We start from the raw sequence: 22,457 nt of genomic DNA on the forward strand, positions 1-22,457 counted from the left end.
CCTCCTTCTCATCCTTATAATTGTGTCTTAAACATCACAGCACCAGAGAGGACTATGTTCTCCTGCTGTTACCTCCAGAGTTCCCTGTCTTTCTTCTTTAAGACACATGTCACAACTGTAATTCACTAATGACTTGTACAATCATTTAATTCTGTCTTTCCCACTGGACTGCAAAACTTCTGACGGATGCAGAGACAGTATGTGTTTTGTTTAAGGCTACAGTCTCCTGTGCCTGGAACACAGTAGACTCTTAATACAATTTCTTGAATGAGAAGAATAAATGAATAAAAAATTAACTTTGGGCAGGAAACGGGACATTTCCTCCTGAGATTGAAGAGAATAAATAAGGAGGGGTACAAATGAAGATAAGTTGAAAAGTAGTTTTGTGACATTAAGGAAGAAATGGGCAATTTAGACAAGTCACATCTTATAGCACCGATTTTCTTGCGCTGACAGTGTTGAAAGAGGGGGAATATTGTTTAAGTATGGCTAAGGTTTAAAGTGATTGCTAAAGGGAAAAAGAAGAGGAGACAGGAACTTGACCAAGAATTAGTAAAGGACTGCTTTGTGATAGTGGTGAGGGGACAACTCTACACGAAGATGGAAACCACAATACAAAAATCTACTAAATCAAATGAATCAGCGTGGATTTCTCTGTGAAAAGTCTAAATACCATTGACTTTATTTCAAGAATAATGTCTGATTTGACTAATAAAATTTTGCCAGTAGAATTCATTGATAAGATTAAGAATGACTTACAATGAACATATTTGTGGGTAATTTGATTCTACAAAATATCTGAGAAACCCACCAACATTTTCTTCTGTCAAGTTGTTTCACACAATCTTTTAATTACATAATTAATTTGTTGGGTAACTTATTTCTTTAGAGATAGCATAAAGGCAAACAATCTGTTCTTTAGTCAATTATGACAAATGTTTTATTGGTAGGATCCAAATTAAATTTTTGTTGGTTCCCCAAGCCAACAAGATAAGATACAAAGTTCCACAAAAATCCAACCCAATCTGCAACTACTCTCCACCTCCAGGATTTATTAGAGATGAAATAAACCACTTTTGAATTAAGTAGCTTTTGCTGCTTAACAGTGGCTAACAGTGGTTTGTTCTAGCAAATAAAATAACTCTAGGCTCACCTTCCCACTCTCCCTCCAGATGGTGCCACAGCTGCAAGCGGAGAAGAATTTACAGCTTGAGCAAAGACAGCTTGCCTTATTATTATTATGCAACATAACAGCTTCATCAGCTTTCAGCTTTATTTCTTGGTATGACCTTTTCTACACAGGCTCACACAATTCCATAATACTTTCTGACTAAATGAAATTCTAATGCTATGTGGCAAATACGAAGATTCTCAGGAGAATGACCAGAATGGAGTGTGAAAAAAGAAAAATTCTTCTCTTGTGTGCTCCTTCAAAGCAGGTGTCTGTCCCTCCTCTTCTTTCAGGATCCCCCACTCATCTCCTTGTCCTTGCCAAAAGGTGCTTCCACTGCCCTAGACCTCAAACCAGACCTCTAGCTCTCCACTGTCTATCAAGGAATGCCTACAGAGGCATTAGCCACTAGTGTGCTCCTCTTGACTCAGAATATTTTCAATTTTAAAAGGACCCTTTTTATACAGAAAAATCCTTCAATGAACTCTTGAGGGTATACTGATATTCAGAGGTAATGGGATCTTTATATCCGGCATAGAAACAGGTTAGAAAAAGAGATAAAAGCTATGTCGCAAAGGGAAACAAGAGGAAAGGTGGTCTTACTACCTTAGTTTCTTTCTACCAGAATGTTCCTAACTACAAATCTGATAGTGGGCTTCATTAATCAACTCACATCAAGAATCCTTAAAGGGTAGCTATCGAACCCCCATCTGTAAAAGCTTTGTTCTCCAAGTGCCCATCCCCATCCTCCAATCCATCTATCTCTCACAAAGAAGAGAATAAAGGAAGAACTTAGTTCAACTCTTTGGAAAGGCCACCAACCTCTGGCCTCAAACACTGAGGCCAGAAGAGTCAATGTGCCCCTTGCTACCTCTCAAGTTCACCTGAACAAAAGGAACCATCTAGTTATTCCTACCTAAGAACCTAGATTTTGAAGGAGCTTTAGGTTATGATGTGGTATAAACTTCTTGTTACAGATGAAGAATAAGAGATTCAGAGTACGAGTAGACTGACTTTCCAAGGCCACATAACTGGTTAAAAGCAGAACCTACTTCATTATTATATCTACCACCCCACTGACTCTCTTTTTACTTTGTTAATGCAGGGATGTTGTCATCACATATCCTTGGACATTTTTCCTGGATAAACCTTAAATATAAAATAACTCTTGTAAAATATATGCCAAGATTTCCTTTCCATCTCCTAGAATTCCTGAACACTTATTTATTTTTATGAAGCTTTGGTAAAATATTCTTCTGTATTCATGTACTGACTTTACAAAGTTAATTTTAAGATCAGTAAAATATAAACTATAAAATATACGTCATGACAAAGATATTAAAACTACTCTTTTTTTTTTGGCCCCGCCACACAATGTGTGGCATCTTAGTTCCCCGATGAGGGATCGAACCCGTGCCCCCCGCAGTGGAAGCGCAGAGTCTTAACCGCTGGACTGCCAGGGAAGTCCCTAAAACTACTCTTAAGCCTTGAATTACTCTAGCTCACAAAACAAAGTTTTCAGTGTTTTAATCCACTATGACAAGCTCTAGTAAAAAAAATAAACCCTAAAATTTCTTGAGTTGAAAAACACTATTCTAACCTTTACCAAAATAGTTCAGCTGCATAAATAAAATAAAGTTATCATACGTACTTAAAGCTCTAGAATGATCCGGATTCCTTATTCCCTTTGCTCGTAACCTCTGAAGAAGAACTGTTGAGGACAACTGTTTTACAAGATATACTGCCATGGAATAGTTCTGGAAAAAAACAAACAAAAAAAAAGATGTAGAAAGCAAACAACATACGTAAGTAAATAGGTACATCTATTTTAATCCCACAATGATAGGGAAAGAAAATTAACACCTGTTTAAAACACCTACTGTGCGCCAAGCACTATCTTAGGTGTTTTCATGAATGGTAATTCATTTAATCTTAACCAAAAAGCTGCTGAGGTAATCCTATTTTTATGGATGAGGAAAGTGAAGTGTAGAAAAGTAAAAGAACTTGTTCTAATTTTGCAACTTTCAAGAGATAATGCCAGGTCTGTCATGCTTCTGTATTACCTGACTACCTATGCTTGAAGTTAATCAATTTAGGCACTTATGTAAAGAACATTGTTAAAAATAAATATAAACCAATGCCAATAAGATGTCAAAGTCATCATAAAACGTATTTAGCAGGTAGCAGTAGCTATTTAAAAAATTAGACTGGCATCCTAATCCATTTAATCTCTCTCTATGCCTTTAACTAGTTTTGAAAAGACCCTACTTGGGCTATTATCACAACAAGCAGAGGGAATATTAAATATTTTCAAAGAGAAGCTGATGGTTTGGCAAAAGAACAGATGAATATCCATTACCAGCAGAGGGACTACCCAGAGATGGTACTAGGAGAAGGGGGACAAAGAAAATAGTTTATCAACAAGCCAAGGCAAAGTAAAGGGTACATGACTGGATAAGAGGAAGAAAAGAGGGCTGAGGCTTATGAAGGGTAAGAGAGAGATCTAAATGAGAAGGCCCACTTTCCACTTGGTGTTGGAATCAAGAGATTTGGAAAGAAGCAAAAGGAAAAATAATTATTGCCATCTTCTATTTATTAGCTACATACAGTTCTACACACACTCTTAATATATACTATCCACTTCATTTAAACCTCAAAGAAGGCCTGTAAGAGATACGTAGGGCAAGTATCTTTCTAAGTAAAGGACTGATAAAATGGAGGCACACAAAAAAGCTTTTAATTTTAAATTTTAAAAAATATATGTAATCTGCTCATGATCATGCACCTGCCTGATGACAAAGGTGGCACTAGAAATCAAGAGGAAAGTGAAGGGACGTCAGGACAATGGACTAATGGCCAAGGCCAGTGTAGTTCTCTATAGTTCTTGACTTCACTTACCATTTGCTTTGACCCTCCTAACCTAGTCCAATGTACATTCCAACTTTCAGTTACTTTCACACTTTGGAAAATGCATCCCCCTCTTTTGGCAAGAAGAGAATATATTGTACAATACCCTCTGGAAGGTCAAATTTTCACTTAGAGTTCAGAAATCTATCCGTGTTCACATGCTACACATTTTCCAGGAAAAAATGAAGTATCAAAAAAGCTAATTGGGAGGGATAAATTAGGAGTCTGGGATTAACATATGCATACTACTATATATAAAATAGATAATCAACAAGGACCTACTGTATAGCACAGGGAACTCTGCTCAATACTCTGTAATAACCTAAATGGGAAAAGAAGCTGAAAAAGAATGGATATATGTATAACTTGAATCACTCTGCTGTACACCTGAAACTAACATTGTAAATCAACTATACTCCAATATAAAATAAAAATTAAACATTTTTTAAAAGCTAATTTACTTTCATTAATAAATCCCTTAATTTATTAATGAGGAACAAATAACCTTAAAACTTACCAAAATTTTAGACACACAACATACCAATCTAATATAAAACTAAAAAGCTCCTTTTAGGAAAAAAATCCTTATTCACCTTTATTATTTGATTAATGGTTCAAGTATGATAGAAACTGGAGAAATGCTAATTAACACTGTGAAATTATTATATATACTTACAGCCTGAATCTTCAGAACTAGTAATCACCCTAAGGCTTTATATAAATTTTTAAGGAGAGGTCAAGTAGAAACTACAAGTTCAGTGAAAAGGTATGTTCACTCTAGTTGAAACATGTAACCAGATAAGAAATTAAAAAAAAAAAAAAAAGGAAGCAAAAAGAAGGTCAGGTATTAACAAACACCACTTGTACCGATAATATGGAATTAAATTTTATATCACATGAAAGAGATTCAGCAGCAACCCCGCCAAAACTCCACCGTGGTATAATATCTCTCTTAGGTACATGATACATTGTTCCTGCTAACGCTTCAAAGTACTACTTAACTCCAACTACTGAAATATATTGCATTACACTGATGTTTTTGTCAAATGCTTTTTCAAAGTCTTCAAAATTGTCTATCAAGTTTATAGGACGTTTTCTTCATTATTAAGATATGATCTCATTTAAGTGCCCTTTACACCAGTATCTAAATAACTTCTCTACAAACAATGACAATTTAATAAATGGCCAGATGCAGTGATTACTCTGAGGTAGGATAAGAAGTTACAACATAGTTCACTTATTTCCTTCAAGCACTGTACTAGCTCTTCTTTTTCTCTTATATTACAATTTTTAAAATTGAGCTATAATTGACATATAATATTGTGTAAGTTTAAGGTGTACATCTTGACTGAATAGAGTTATAATATATTGTAAGACGATTACCACCATAGCATTAGCTCTTCCATTTATTTCCTTTGAAGACATAATGCTAACACTTCTCAATGGCAACTAATAATACAGAAATTAATCCCCAAAACAGTAAGAGATCCTACATGAACTATTCAGAGTATCTTCACAAGCTGAATAAAACTAGGATCAAAAACCAATCTAATAAGTTATCTTTTGGGCTTCAGAAAAGAATAATTTTCTTTCAATGTTTTATTTCAAAAAGAAGGTCTCCAACTTGTAGATCATGGTCTACACAAAGCTTACCTGGGAGATCTTCAAATCACTGAAGATTACTGTTTTCTTTCTGAGGTGTGGAAGGCTTCCCATGGAAGAATATTTCCCCCTCTCCTCTAGTGCTATATATCAGCAAACACATTTCCCTCCTCTCCCACAGTTTGACTTCTTTCATAGTTCACTGTAAACACCCTGGTGTTTATACACTTTTCACACACAGACAAAACCCAAAACATCTGCAATATCCTCTTCAAAAAGGGGGACAAAAACAGGGAGCCCAAGGTACACTAGAAAAAAACATTTAAAAGGATTTTAAAAACCTAATAGTGACATACTGATTAGGTAAAGAAAAAATATATAACCTTGATAGATCCCAAAAAAGGATTTTGATAATATTCAAAATCCATTTCTCTCAAAGATATACAGTAAAAAAGAGGACCATAGGATTATGTTATTGCTATAATTAAGTTCTATCAAAAATTAATAGCCATTATAATACTTAATGTTGTGACACTAGTATTCTCATTAACGTTAAGGAACAAGCCAAGTATGTCCACTAGCACTCACATTACTTAACATTGTTCTGAAGGTTCTAGACAGCACAGAGAACAAGAATAAGAAATTATGGCCTAAGTATTAGGATTATCATTATTCATATAATGATACATCTCAGACTCAAAACTGCCTATTTGGAAATACCAAGAAACCTACTAAAAAGCTATCAGAACCAATACGTGAATTTATGTACTAAGTAAATATTCAACAATAACTAGCTTTTAAATAAAACAATAAATACATTTTTTAGAAAATATAACAGAAAAAAGATCTATTTACAATAGCAGTAATAATAATAAACAACACAAGAATCAATAAAAAATATGGAAACTTTGTAAGAAGAAACCTATTAAATTACTGAGGAACATGAAAGGGGATTTGAATAAATGGAGAAACATACAGTTCCTGAAATAAGGACATTAAATACTGTAAATAAGTTATTCCTCTCTAAGTTAATATACAAATTTTAAAGGCAAGCTCATTTATTCCCAGAAAGATTTGGGGGAATAATGCAGGGGAATAATGCAGGGGAATGCAATTACTTTTTCAACATTTTCACTCTCCTCAATGCCCCGATTTCTTCTCTCACTCTCAGCAGACTTCTCTCACCTCCTATCTCACAGACTTAAGAGAATTCATCAGATCAGAACTTACCACCTCTCCAGTACCAATCATATACATGCATCCAATCCTTTTATTCCACTAAATAAAGAAGTTGTCCCTCCTAGCTACAATGAGTTAGTTAATGAAATTCACTATTATTTTTCTCGTGTATATTTAATCTCTTCCTCCCAAGAAGATACCTGCCATCATCCTTTATACATGTTTAACACTCTCCCATTAAAGCAAACAAATAACTCTCATCTCAAATTTCCCTCCAGCTCAGCTGTATCTATTTCCAAAGCTACCCTTCTATAACTATCTCCACTGCCTTACCTCTGCCTGGTCACAATCGGGCTTCTCCTCCCACCATTCACCAAAACAGCTCATGCTAAAGTCAACTTTATGTTTCTAATCCAAAAAGTATTTTTTTAGATTTCAACATACTTGACTTCTCAACATCTGTTCAGTACTGCTTACCATCTCCTTTTTTTTTAATAAATTTTATTTTATTCACTTATTATTTTTGGCTGCATTGGGTCTTCGTTGCTGCGCGCAGGCTTTCTCTAGTTGACTGGGGGCTACTCTTCATTGCAGTGCGTGGGCTTCTCGTTGCAGTGGCTTCTCTTGTTGCGGAGCACGGGTTCTAGGCACGTGGGCCTCAGCAGTTGTGGCTCACGGGCTCTAGAGCACAGGCTCTGTAGTTGTGGCACACAGGCCCAGTTGCCCCGCGGCATGTGGGATCTTCCCGGACCAGGACTCGAACCCGTGTTCCCTGCATTGGCAGGTACATTCTTAACCACTGTGCCACCAGGGAAGTCCCTGTCCTTCTTCTTTGAAACTCCTCCCTTGGCTTCTCATACCCACCCCCCCCCCGTTCTGCCCCACATCTCTGGTACTATTTCCCCATGTCCTCTGCAGGTTCATTCTCTTCTATCCAGTATTAAAAGTTATAGTTCCTCAAGAATGGTAAGCCTTCAACACTCTCTTCTTTTTACTTGTTACATTTCCCCTAACCAATGTCAGCCTGCTTGTATGGCTCTAGTAACCACCAATATGCAGATGACTCATTTTCTTTTCTAGCCCAAACTTATCCTCTGAGCCTATATGCCCAATGCCTCTTCAGAATGTCTCAAAGGCATCTCGAACTCAAAAGCTTCAAAACTGAACTCATGATTGTCTCCATGTAGTCCTCCAATACTCCTTCCTTCAAAGCAAAGCAAAGCAAAACAAAACGCACCTAAATTCAGTCCTTTTTCAGTGTTTCCTCTATCTCAGTAACATTATCATTTACCTTGTCACTCAAGCCAGAAACCAAGGAGTCATCCTTGACTTCTCCCTTTCTCTTAGCCCCTATTTCTAATCTATCATTTAGTCCTACAGATCCACCAATTTATCTCCACCCCCAGTGCCACCACTCTAGACTAATATACTATTTCTCTCACTAACGCTTCAGCAATAGTAAGAGGTAACCTCTATGCATGACTCTGGTCTCCATTCAAGCTGTTCACCACTCTGAAGAGTGGCCTTTTCTAAACAGAAATATGGCCCTGTAAACTTTCTGCTTAAAAAGAGAATATCCTTAACATTAACATTACCTCAAAGGCCCTACACGGTTTGGTCCTTTTTTACCTCTCTAGCTTCATCTTGTATCCTGTTCTTCCATATTCTATGTACTCTAGCAATTCCTCCTCCCTTTCAGTTTCTTAAGAAGAACTAGGCTCACACCTGCCAGTGGACTACTCTGAATGTTGTTTTCTCTGAACGTTTCACCTGACTCCTTCTACCCTTCTCTCAGCTCTTAGCTCAGTCATTACTTCCTCAGGGAAGCCCTGCCTGACCTCTCTCTAGTGCAAAGTGGCCTTTAATACTCTAAAATCACCACACACATCTTCTTTATATTACTTATAATACAGTTCACATTTTCGTGTGACTACCTGCCCCCTAGATCCTAAGCTCCAAAAGAGTCAGGACTTTTTTTTCTCACTATGGTACTGCCAGTCTTCAGCAGAGTGCATGGAATATAGCACACATTCTATAAATTTCAAATGAATTAGTGAATAGACATGAGCTCATATCATAAAACTGTAATAATCAAAACTATTCTGAAATTGTGCCGGAAGAAGAATGCTAGGCTAAGAAACAATACAGAAAAGTTCAGAACACACACAGGATAAATCAAAGCAAATACGTAATAATGGTGGCTTCAGAATTAGCATTTATTTAGTCAATGGTATTAGAATTGGCTATTTAAAAAATTAAATTTGTATTTCACACTACACATAAATTCACAATGGATTAAATATTTAAAGGTAAAACTAGAAACCTCAAAAGTCAAGAAAAAAATATAAACAAATTATTTATGTAAGATTGGGAAGGGCAGACAGACTAAACTTGATGGAGGCTGACTGGAAAGACTATAAAGAAACAAAACTGTGCAACTAGAGATTATAATACTAAGTGAAGTAAGTCAGAAAGAGAAAGACAAATGCCATATGACATCACTTATATGTAGAATCTAATATATGACACAAATGAACCTATCTATGAAACAGAAACAGGTACGTAGAGAATAGACTGGTGGTTGCCAAGGGGGAGGGCAATGGAAGAGGGTAGGAGTGGGAGTTTGGAATTAGCAAATGCAAACTGGTATATATAGGATAAATAAACAACAAGGTCCTACTGGATCGTACAGGGAACTATATTCAATATCATGTGATAAACCATAATGGAAAAGAATATGAAAAATAATGTATATATATGTGTATATATATATATATATGTAAAACTGAGTCACTTTGGCGTACCGCAGTAATTAACACAACACTGTAATTCAACTATACTCAATAAAAAATAAATTAAAAAAAGAAAAACAAAACTGGTTAAGATTTGGCTCCATAATAATTTAAATCTTCTACACATTAAATAAAGGGCAATAAACTAGAAACAAACATTTGCCACATGTAAAAGAGGGTTAAATCAATATATAAAGAACTCATAAACAATAAAAACAGCAATACAGAAATAGATACTGATATGATTTTTAAATGTGAATAATCACAAACATAAAATATGTCCAACCTCAATAATAATAAGAGGAGTACAGGGGCTTCCCTGGTGGCGCAGTGGTTGAGAGTCCGCCTGCCGATGCGGGGGACACGGGTTCATGCCCCGGTCTGGGAAGATCCCACATGCCGCAGAGCGGCTGGGCCCATGAGCCGTGGCCACTGAGCCTGTGCGTCCGGAGCCTGTGCTCCGCAACGGGAGAGGCCACAACAGTGAGAGGCCCACGTACCGCAAAAAAAACAATAATAATAATAAGAGGAGTACTAATTAAAACAGTGTGGTACCACTATTTACCTATTAAAATTAGTAGAGATCTTAAAGAAAATAAAACTCAATGTTATCCATCGACAGGCACGTGAATAAACACAAAGTCAGAGAATAAATCTGTACAACATCTTTTGGTAAGGCAATCTGCCAATGTACACAAAATTTCTTTAAATTCTGATGCTCTTTGACTCAGCAATTCCACTTCTGGGAATTTACTCTAAGGAAATTACCATGTATGTATGCAAAGTTAGAGCTTCTAGGATGGTCTTCAAAATGTTCTTTGAAATAGTAATCAATCAACCAAATAAATGTTCAACAACAGGGAACATCATATTGGAATATGATGTAGCCATTTAAAATTATGCAGATGAACATGAAATGACATAGGAAGATGTTTATGAAAATTACTCAGTGAAAGTTATCAGGTTATAGAACACTGGGTAGGGCAAGATCCCATTTTTTTAAATGGGAACATGTTGAAAATTCATTGTGAGACAAAAATAAGTCCTTTTGCAACTCATTTTATTTACACAAAAGCTCAGGTAGCCATGGAGATTAACCATTCCTTATAATACAAAAATCTGGTAGAAACAAAAATTTACTTACTCTTCCAATTTCTGCAGTCCATGAAACAACAATGGTGTTTGGTACAGTTGTGGACAATCGGACAAGTGAGGTGATATTAATTGGTCGGCTGGGTCGCTTTGGTTCCACACCATTTTTAGTAGGTGGAAGATAACCCTAAGGATGAAATATAATTTATTTCTACTTATTACTTCCACAATCATTTCAACTTCCATTCCTTAAAAAAAAAAACCTACAAACTACATATGAGAAAATGAGTATTTTCATTTAAAAGTAGAGAAGCAAACGTTTTTAAGAGTTTCCTGTATGTTTCTCTAAACAACCATACAGTCTCATAGTAAGCCTGAGAAAAATACTGGTGGCAGAACTTAAAAATCTCTAAAATTTAAGAATCAGGTTGAATTCATAAAGAGCTTGGATAAGTATATAAGGACTATTTTAAAGGTGAACAATAACAGCCCCCACTCCTCTGTTAAAGGCATAGCATTCTTCAAATCTCTATTCAACCAAAGCTTCCAGACTCACACGAATACATCTGAGGTTTTGTTGAAACAATCTCGTCTTCCCAAAATTCAGTAAAACACTAAAGCTACCACACCCAACTCCTAGACTATGTCTCCATAGCTAATGTCACAGCTGTTAATTGTACACAGTTGGTACAAGTGTTTCACTCAGTCACATGAATATATATCCAAAATAAAGATGTTTTCTTAACGAAAAATATGATTAACAACAGCTGTGATGACTTATTTGCTAGCTATGTTGGCAATGCACTTTTTAAAAAAATAGCTTTTGGGACTTACTGGAAGGCTGCAAGGTTTTGTATTCACTTTCACGCAAAGATTGGGTGGGAAGTGATCTTCTTGTGGACAACTGGTTTCTGATAAACAAAACCTAAACAATAAAGGACAAGTTTAATTACCTTTATTAAAGAATGACACCACATTAATATTTTTGTTCCACAGCTAATCTAAAAGATGGTCAAACTTAATAACAACAGCAAAAAACTACTAAACCTGAATAAATACATGAAATAGGTTCAAAATAAATAATTCTGTCAATGTAGAGTTTCAGTGGTCACAACTACCAACCTGTAGTTCTCTTCATAATATTTGAAGTCATTTGTTCAAGCATGTTTTGGGGGGGAGGAGGTGGGGAAGTGCTCTGTGGTTGAATAAATTTAAGAAATTTTGAATCAAAAAATAAATTACGTTTCCTCCATATAGAACTTCTCAGAGCTAGGCTAACAATAACTGTAACTTTTTAAGAAGAAATATAAATATATAGTAGTTCCCAAATTTATTTGTCTGTGAAACATTTTTTTGGTTCTCAGCAGACTATACTGAAAATGCTAGAAGTCCATCCCCAGGATCAAGTTCTGTCCACCAAGCCCAGGTACTCCATTATTCCCTGAAAACTGAAGATACTGAATAATAACATTAATTGTATTATATCCATTATAAGATAATATCCATTATAATATCCATTATATCCACATGTTAGAATACTATTTTAGAAACTCATGAAAACATTTATTTCTAAATTAAATGCGTTATCTTTTGGGAAAACCAAGGACAACTACATAATTTGTACATTCTCACTCCATTCTTACATAGATCAAGAAATAAATTATTAATTTGCTATTTAAGACAACTATTCTTGATTATTATACTTCCTTATTCCCAATATAGAGCTGAGGCTCATTCCACTTTACAGAATGTTCACAGCACCTTTGAGTTACATGTTAAGAAGAATGCTATCTCTGAATTCTCTGAAATATTCATCATGCACAAACACCTTCTCTCAACATCTTGATCTGCCTGCCATGCAATCTGTGTGAGGGAGTGTCCACAAAATGGGACAATTTTCTATATAAAATGTTATGGGTACATATAAATATATGGTCATCTTTAAGCAGGGACAATCTGTAGCTTCCATTAGATTCTCAAAGGGGTTAGAGATCCATATAAAGGTTGAGAATTACTAATCTACAAAGATTTTCTCAAAATATACTTAGCAAACAGATGTCAAAGCCCACAAGATCATCTCTAACCCCAGCAGAAGCTTCTATTACAGGCCAGTTCTTTACTTTGCAACAGTAAGAGGATGCCATAAAGCTTTTAATCAATTACTCCAATGCAGAGATAAATTAGCAACGTGAACCTGGCTGCCTGAAGCTACAGAAAAGCAATAATTTATATGACAAGTTGACTGCTATTCAATTAAGTAAAAAGTGAAAATCTAAATCACCCTTACAAACCGAAGACAAAAAAAAGATTTTAAAAATGGGGAACAAGAGCAGAAAGTTTCTATATAGGAGTTCATGGGGGTGGGGAGGGGAAACAGATAAATGAAAACAGATTAGGAATCTAATAGAGAAAATATTGATCCTAATTCTGACCAAATTGTTTTCATGTTTTAGATAAAGACTTATAATTAGGATAGTGGAAGGTATACACTCCCAACTTAATACACTGGGATTGCTGTAGGGGGTGAGGAAGGGATGAAAACAATTTAGTAAAATACAAAGAACCACCTAACAATTACCAAATATAATACAAAATGGTTGTTTTTTCATCAAATTCTGGAGATAAATTTGATGGCTAAGCCATTTTTAACCGTCAAGATCCCCTTAGAATCTCTGAATTTATCTTAGAAAGAAAACCTTCCTTTGGAATGTGAACCATACCTCTTTGCTGCTTTAAAGAATGCATGCGTACGTTAGTACTAAGGATAGTAACTAGATCTTTTGTTTTAGAGCTATGGTTTTCAAACTTTATTTTAGTCTTGGGATACTCTCCTCAAATGAAAACTAACCCAGAAGTCAAACATGTAGAACAGACCAAAGCCACATTACTTTGGTTCAGAGTGTGTGTGTCAGGTGGGGGAATTGGGGGGGTTGGGGAAGAGAAGGTGGAATGGTAGCCAGAGGGTAGCCCCCAAACAGTGGCTCCAAGCAACAGTCTGAAAACCACTGTTTTAAAGGACAAAGTCACATATCAGTATGAACAAAATGTAAACTACTGAGGCAGGGAAGTAAAAAATATTACAGCAATATACAATTAATTATGAAGGCACCATATTTTAGTCCTTTAATTTATTCAGTCATTATCATAGTCTGTCCCTGACAGAGGAAAAAGTACCTTTTACACAGAAACACCTTTGTCAGTGCCTTCCAAAACCAAGACCTCAACCTCTCCTCTGCTTTCTCAGTTTTCATCACACTATTTTTGAACCTAAATCAGAGTTTTTCACATTATTCCATGAAGCACTGAGCTGGTGCTTTCATCTCTTTTCTGATCTCCTAGTGTATTTATAATCTTTACATACAACTTAGTATCTGATTATTGAGACTGGGCTATCTGTTTGACTTATCCTTCCCACTTTATAGGGAAAACAGCTTGTTGAGGAAAACAACTGTCTTGTATTTCCTCTTCTATCCCTATTGCAACAAGAACAATGTGGGACACTTAGGTTTACACAAGGATAGTCACTGAGTAAAAACAACAGCATAAGATGGTTTATGTAAGCAACAAGAGAGAGACATATTAACATAAAAGATGTCTTAGATATTCTTAGAAGAAATGGGCTAAGAAAAGAAACAATATGGGCAGTAGCATGTTGAAAATTTTTCGTTTTCCAAATTGTAAAATTTCGTCTTTACAAATCTATCAAGAGATGTCTCACATGGAATCTAAATTAGAGAGTATCTAAATTAATGGTTTAAAAATACAGGACAAAACAAATTAGACTATTTTGGTTCTTGTTAGTCCATGAGACACTGTAGACTTAATCTAAGTATTAGTTCTTTATCTACAGTAGTTTGCCACTCATGCAGATAAGGTCTTTGCTTTCATAAAACTTGGTACTTCTAAAGAGCTGACCACCATATTTAAACATATCATTAGCTGGAGCTTCTCAACCAACCAAGGGCAACCAAAATAGAGAAATATGGTTAAATATATGGCACATGACTTGGCTACATTAAAATCTAACTTTGATAGTAATTAGGATGTATCGTAACAGGAAAAGGTTTTCCCTCACCCAAACATCTAAACCCAATACTTTCAATATACTTACTGAAAATCAGGTAGATTTTTCAAATCTTTAAGAAATATTAACTTTTAAACTTTGGATATATACTGTAGCAACACTGTACCTTAACTGGACCTGCACTGTGAAGTCACATTTGGTCCCAGAAATATCCCTAGAAAAGACAGAGTAAGAACTACAGTTATTTTAAAGATATACAGAGGAAAGCTGATTCAAAGACACTGTTACCCCAGAAAGTATTTCAGATTTATCAGAAATATTAACAGTTATTAGGGTAACTAACACTATAATGGTATTTTCAATACTAATATTTGCATGACAATAATACTCATCCAATACACTGTTTTTAAAAGTCACTTATTATAGACAAAACTGGATTCAAAGGTCAAGCTGCAAGTTACACTCGAAGACAACTTACATGGAACTACTGATTTGCTGCACTTGTTGTGGTGTCAATGCAAATGCAAAACAGGTTTCTCGAAAGCGCTGGCTGTTGTCTGATGCTAAAGAAGAAAAGAATTATATTTTTAATTACCTTCAAATTCATCAATATAGAACACAACAGCAAACAAAACAAAAAAACCCAACCATTCACACACCTTTAAATTAACTAGGACAGATTCTAGAGTTTAGATAACAACTCAGTTAAGACACTGAAAAATAAGATATGTGCCAATATCTAATCATATAGATGTCTGCATCTAAAAAGCACACTTGTATAAAAACATGCTGATATTAATTTTATTTAAAATAATATAAACCCATTTAAAGATACATGGCTTCTGAGCTAAGTAACAAACATATACATACACCTTGAGATCTGCACAGGTAAGATGACAGTTGGACTTGAAGGCAAATTAAGAATTTTATCATCTCCCATCTAACTATACCATGCCAAGTTTTATACAATAAATATCATAACAGTTTCTCCTATGCTTAGATGAAATGACATCAAAATGTGCCTGTGGTCACTATCTCAAAGGAGGAAAGGAGTTACAAGAAGGGAAGGAAGGGAATAGAGAGAAGGAAGGGAGGGAAGTGGAGGCGGGGGGAGAGAAAAGAGCAAGAGAACAGGCAGGGAAGCACAGGTCAGTGAAGACCAGGGATTCCTACAGGGCGCTGCCGTGAGCAACAATATTTCTATTGGCTTTTAATACACGTTATGTCTATTTTTAAAATCAGTGGTCAATATCCCTCTTGTTCACTAATATTTCCTCAGTGCTTGGCACAAAGAAGCACTGAATGACTGTTTGTTGAATGAACAAAAGACTGAAAATTAAGAAATACCAAACTTAATTATTTAAACTGTCCTTTTCCAGGATAATTTTCTAGAACAAATGGATCACTGAAAGTTATTACCAAGGAACTCCTAGCCTGTGGGCCACTTAAACTGGTGCAGAAGAAGGAGCTGAACCCATCTCTAAAAGGGTTCAAACAAAGTATAAATGGAAGAAGTGAAAGGAAGGTTGAACTCTATCTAGATCAATGGTCTGCAAGCTCATTTGATTATTTGTACCATTCAGCAAAATAATTTAGCATATACCATGTATATGTTATGTATGTTAAACTATTATATTGATATTGTATATGCTATAAAACACACCAAAAATAGAAGTTAAAAATGTTAAGATTTGACATAAAATTTTAGATATTTTTGTGAATTCGATTTTATGGAAAATCTCAACTTTAGAAACTTCTGTTTTACAGGTAGATATTTTTTCCTTTATCCCTATGGATTGTCTTGTGTACCCCCTGAGATGCATACCCCCAACATCGGAGATCATTATTTTGGATGATCTGCCTGCAAGCAACACTTCCTCCAAAATTACCACCAAAGACAAATGTCAAAAAGCTGTACAAATGTATCACTATGAGAAAGAAATGCAAAAGAACACTGTTGATCTACAATTTCATGTCAATATAGGAGTATCTTTTAAAGTCTACATTTGCTTTTCTGCTTTCTGTGATCTGGGAAGGTTTTTTCTTAAAAACTCTATCCCCAAGAAACAGTTACTGACCAGAAAGTTATCTTAATCATGAAATATCAACGTGGCAAAAGGCAGATAACCAAGGACCAGAATGTAGAAAAGCAAACAGTTTCCTCTGTCAGGCAATGAAAGTAACTTCTTTTGCTTCTTAGAGGATATGTCTCTATAAAGATTTTAGTCCAGTAGGCTTATCCTGATTTAGATTTCTGGCTCCATTCTAAAACAGTGCTATTGATAAAATAATTTCCCAAGTACCCAAATTAATATTATTCTCTGGGGAAAATTTCACATTCATTTTAGAATACATGAGTACAGTAAGTTTTGGACACACACACACACGCAGATTTAGATAGAGAAGATATGACTAAAATAACAAGGCTGTTTCTTGAACCACACATAGAAATCAGGTTTATTACTTAATAGTAACCCCTTTTTACATCCTCTTGTGTATAAATTCTCATGGGGTTATTACTGTTTACCTGGAAAAGCATCTTTCGTACTATTTGATTTTCAGGTTTAATTTTGCTGTGAATGCCAGTGAAATTATAGTTTTGGTCTTAGATAAGACTATTTAAAAACTTTTCTAAAAGTTAATTAAGCTATCATCATCCCTTTCAGAAAAGTTCAGGCCAAACAGAATCATGGAATCTTCATACTGAAAAATGAGTCTTACAAATCATCCAAAACAATGACCTCCGATGTTGGGGGTATGCATCTCAGGGGTACACAAGACAATCCATAGGGTTAAAGGAAAAAATATCTACCTGTAAAATAGAAGTTTCTAAAGTTGAGATTTTCCATAAAATCGAATTCACAAAAATATCTAAAATTTTATGTCAAATCTTAACTTTTTTAACTTCTATTTTTGGTGTTTTATAGCATATACAATATCAATATAATTGTTTAACATATATAACATATACATGGTATATGCTAAATTATTTTGCTGAAAGGTACAAATAATCAAATGAGCTTGCAGACCATTGATCTAGATAGAGTTCAACCTTCCTTTCAATTCTTCCATTTATACTTTGAACCCTTTTAGAGATGGGGGAAGAGAAGCCATCACCTTGTCAAGCAGAAGATGACTGGTGATAAACAGTGTAATTGTAAGAAAGCTTGCAGCCCAACAGAGTAGCAAAGTTTAGTGGAAAGAGATGAGATCACATACACCTGGATCCCAAACTGGTTTTACCACTTACTTGCCACGTGACCTTAGGTACTTATCCACTCTGAATCTGTTTTCTTCAATATTTAAACATAAACATACACGAACACAAAAACGCTCACAGGATTATTTTAAATTTAAATGAGGTAAGGTATTTAAAACAAGCACCAATTTCCTTTTCTGTCTCCCTTCCTCCTTATGCCCTTACACTGAATCAAAATATATAATGCTGTAACTCCCACCCACTGATGTCATATAGCATATCCAGTCATAGCCATTCTTCAAATATTTTAGACAGCATTAATGTGCCCCCTCTCTCTCCATCGACTCTTGCCACTGTACTTCAGGCAAGACTTCAGAATTACTCACCATTCTGATCTTTCTCCTCTGGACATATCCCAGTCTATCACACTTTTAAAGTGACAGCCAGAATTGAACACACTCTGTCATAGCATACTATTTCTCCAAAATATTTGCTGCCCCTCTGTATTGGCCCATCCCCACAGGAGGAATATGACCCAGTGCCACTGATGCCTTGGTCAATGAAATATGAGTAGAAGTGTACCACTGTGGAGCAGACCTTTAAGAACTATCCTTGGGTTTCAACATCTTTTTCTTTCCAGTCTGCCTTGATTCTAGAGTGGAGAGAACAGAGCAGAGCCACAACCAATCCACAGCTAATAAGTAACGTAAGTGAAAAATAAATCTTAGTTGTTTGCCATTGAAATTTATGATTGCTTGTAAGCTGACTTATTCAGATGTGAGATGACAAGAACAATATTTTTATCAAAAACTACCATCTACTCCTGTTAATCCATACAACAATCATAAAGAAATCTACTCTTTTTTCAGATTTAGAAATTGAGGTTCAAAGTAGTTATGTAACTGTCAAGGCCTCATACTAGGTAAGTAAAATCCGAACTGGAGGTCAGATCTACACATTTCCAAAGCCCATGCTCTCCTCAAAACATAGGTCTATTAGCTCCCCTGATCTAAGTGTGCTGTACTTCTTTTTTTTTTTTTTTTTTGCGGTACGCGGGCCTCTCACATTGCGGAGCACAGGCTCCGGAAGCGCAGGCTCAGCGGCCATGGCTCACGGGCCTAGCTGCTCCGCGCCATGTGGGATCTTCCCGGACCGGGGCACGAACCCGCGTCCCCTGCATCGGCAGGCGGACTCTCAACCACTGCACCACCAGGGAAGCCCTGTGCTGTACTTCTATTAATGCAGCCTAGCATTATACTGAATCATAGAAAACAGGAAAAGAATTACCCACTATACTCTCATCATAACTGCTTGTCATTTTTACATATTTCTTTCCAATCAAATTACACATACAATTTAAAAGCTCGCTTTAAAAAAATTACTCTTATCACATTTTCAATTACAATCTCTATTACCATATTTTAATTATTGCATTGTATTCTATCTGTGAGGTGTATGAAAATTTTAATTGCTCCCTTGATAAACCATTTAGGTTTTTCTAATTTTTCATTATTTGAAATGACTCTGTATACAGGGCTTATACGTTTGTTTTTTGGAATGGGGGCGGGGGGGGGGTAGCTATTATTTTCTTCGGATCAATTCCCAGATGTGGGTTTTCTGGGTCAAAAAGTATGGAGATTTTTTTAAATGAATCTTGACATATCACAAGAGTGGTTTGCAAATGCTTGTAACACTATAAGACCATGAGCAATTTGTGCATCTACTAAATGCATCCTAGTCTGGCCTGCACGGGAGTTGCTGCTAATTTAATGGGTGGATCTGGGCAACTCCTTAGTAGTTTAATTTGTATTAAGAATTTTTTTCTTGTTTTTAACTTCCTATTTAGTTAATTGTCTAATCTTGTCCTATGCCCATTTTTACATCTGCATAAGAGTTTCATATATAAAAAATATTAACCCTTTGGAAATCTGCTGCAAATATTTCCCCCAGTCTGTTATGTTTTTTCATTTTGGCTACATTTTGGGATGATACAAAAGTTAAGTTTTATGTAGTGTAATCTGTCAACCACCTCCTTGTAAATTTGTATTGTTCCCCTTCTTAGGTTCAATCAGTACACAATTCAATTCTCTGGCTTGTTGTTTCTATGTAATTATCAATCCATCTGGAACTTATTTTAGTATGTGATATTTTTAAAAAATCTAAATTTTTGTTTCTCCAAATTGCTTAGTTATACTAATACCATTTGTTAAATAATCCTTCTTCCCTATGGATACGTGTGCTTCCTTTACCATACATTAAATCCTTATATCCAACATGTTCCATTCCCAGGCTATTTTCTCATTGGTCTTTTTTTATCCTGGTGCTGGCACTCTTCTTTTTAATTGTTATAGTTTCACTATGTTTTAATATCTTATATCAGGTTTCTCTACATCCATTCTTCTTTTTTCAGAACTTTAACATCAACTCAAATGTTTTATCATCTAGATAAACTTCTGAATCCTTTTGCCATGATTCTCAAAGCTCAGTGGTATTTTGAGTAGAATTAAAATAAACCCATGAATTATTTTGAGAGCTGACATCTTTATATATGTTTACATCTTTAATCTTCCCATCCTGGAGTACTGTATCCATTCATTCATATCCTTAATGTTTTGTCATTTTCATCATATAAATTAGTTACACGGTTCCCATTAAGATTATTCTTATGCAAAATATCAACAATAGGAGAATGACTGACTAAACATTCATATAATGGAATACTCTGTAACGAAAAAAGGAGAAAAATCAACAACACCAGAAGCTAGTTTCTTTTTGAAGATCAATAAAATTGATAAAGCTCTAGCAAGACTACTAAGGAAAAGAAGAAAAGAAAAATAAGAATAAGGAATAAGAGGTAACATCACTACAGATTCTATAGACAATAAAAGTATATAGGAGAATATCATGAACACCTTTGGGCCAAAAATTGACAACTTAGAAAAAACAAGTTTCTTGAAAAACAAAAACTACCAAATAGATAACCTGAATAGTTCTATATCTAGTTTAAAGTTTGAATTTGTAGTTAAATATCTTTCCTGAAAGAAAAGTCTAGGCCCAGATGTTTTCTCTGTGGAATTCTACCAAATATTTAAGAAACAGTACCAATTCTACATAAATTGTTTAAAAAAACTGAAGAATTCTATCAAACATTTAAGCAAAGAGTAATAACAAATTCTAAACAAACGCTTGCTCCCAAATTAAAAAGAGAACATTTCACAACTCATTTTATGAGAGTTATTACTCCAGTACCAAAACAAGACAAAGACATTAAAAGAAAATTACCAACTATTACCTCTCATGAACATAAATACAAACATTCTTAACAGAACTTTCACAAATCAAATACAACCATATAAAAAAAAGGATAATATATTATAACCAAGAGAGATTTATCCCAAGAATGCAGGGTTGTTTCAACATTCAAGTCACTAGATTAACAAACTAAAAAAGAAACATGTTGTCATTTCAATAGATGCAGAAAAAGCATGTGACAAAAATTTAACATCCATTCCTGATTTTTAAAAAAACTCTCAGCAAACCAGGAATAGAAGTGAACTTCCTCAACCCAAAAAAGGATTTCTATGAAAAATTTACAGCCAACATTACATTTAGGGACTTCCCTGGTGGTCCAGTGGTTAAGAATCTGCCTTCCAATGCGGGAGACGTGGGTTCAACCCCTGGTCAGAGAACTAGGATCCCACATGCTGCAGGGCAGCTAAGCCTGTGTTCCACAACCACTGAGCCTGCGCGCTCTGGAACCACAACTAGAGAAGCTTGCTCGCCGCAATGAAGGGTCCTGCATGCTGCAACGAAGATCCCACATGCCGAAATAAATAAATAAATAAAAACAAAAAAAATTACAATTAAAGATGAGAGACTAAAGAATTAGAAACAAGACAGTGACATCCACTCATCATTTCTATTCAGCAATGTACTGGAGATTCTTGCCAGTGCAATAAGGCAAGAAAAAGAAAGAAAAAACATCAGGATTGAAAAATAACTAAAACCATCTATTCACAGACAATATGATGATCTATGTAGAAAATCTGACAGACTCTACCAAAAGGTATTAGAATAAGTGAGTTTAATAAGGTAACAATGATATACAAAAATCTGTGCTATTTCTATAAATTAGTAGTAAACAATAAGAAATTGAAATTTTAAAAACACATTTATAGTAGCATCCCCTCAAAATGAAATACTTAGGCATAAAACTGACAGAAGAGGAGCTAGACCTGTGCGTTGAAAAATGCCAAATATTGCTCAGAGAAATTAAGGACCCAAATAAATGAAGAGAGAGACAGTGTTCATGGCTCAGATGACTCAATGTGGTTAAGATATCAGTTGTTTCCAAACTGATCTACAGATTCAATGTAATCCAATAAAAATCCTAGCTAGTTTGTTTTTTTTTTTTTTAAGAAATTGATAAGGTGCTTCTAAACTTCATGTGGAAATGCAAAGGACCTAGAAGAGTTAAAACAACTTTGAAAA

The 22,457-nt window shown here is 35.2% G+C and overlaps 1 protein-coding gene across 2 annotated transcripts in view; it reads right to left on the reverse strand.

Annotated features, from left to right (window-relative positions):
• The window catches only part of PIAS1 (protein inhibitor of activated STAT 1), a 121,793-nt gene that overhangs the window by 32,812 nt on the left and 66,524 nt on the right, over window positions 1-22,457 (reverse strand). For both annotated transcript variants that reach the window (XM_079912277.1, XM_079912278.1), the window contains exons 3-7: window positions 15,246-15,330; window positions 14,934-14,981; window positions 11,578-11,668; window positions 10,796-10,930; window positions 2,823-2,928 (exon numbers count right to left, since the gene is read on the reverse strand). In XM_079912277.1, coding sequence (XP_079768403.1) covers window positions 2,823-2,928; window positions 10,796-10,930; window positions 11,578-11,668; window positions 14,934-14,981; window positions 15,246-15,330 — 465 coding nt within the window. The remainder of the gene's footprint in view (window positions 1-2,822; window positions 2,929-10,795; window positions 10,931-11,577; window positions 11,669-14,933; window positions 14,982-15,245; window positions 15,331-22,457) is intronic.

Source organism: Stenella coeruleoalba (genome assembly GCF_951394435.1).
Source record: "Stenella coeruleoalba genome assembly, chromosome: 2".
In the NCBI taxonomy this organism is placed as follows: domain Eukaryota; kingdom Metazoa; phylum Chordata; class Mammalia; order Artiodactyla; family Delphinidae; genus Stenella; species Stenella coeruleoalba.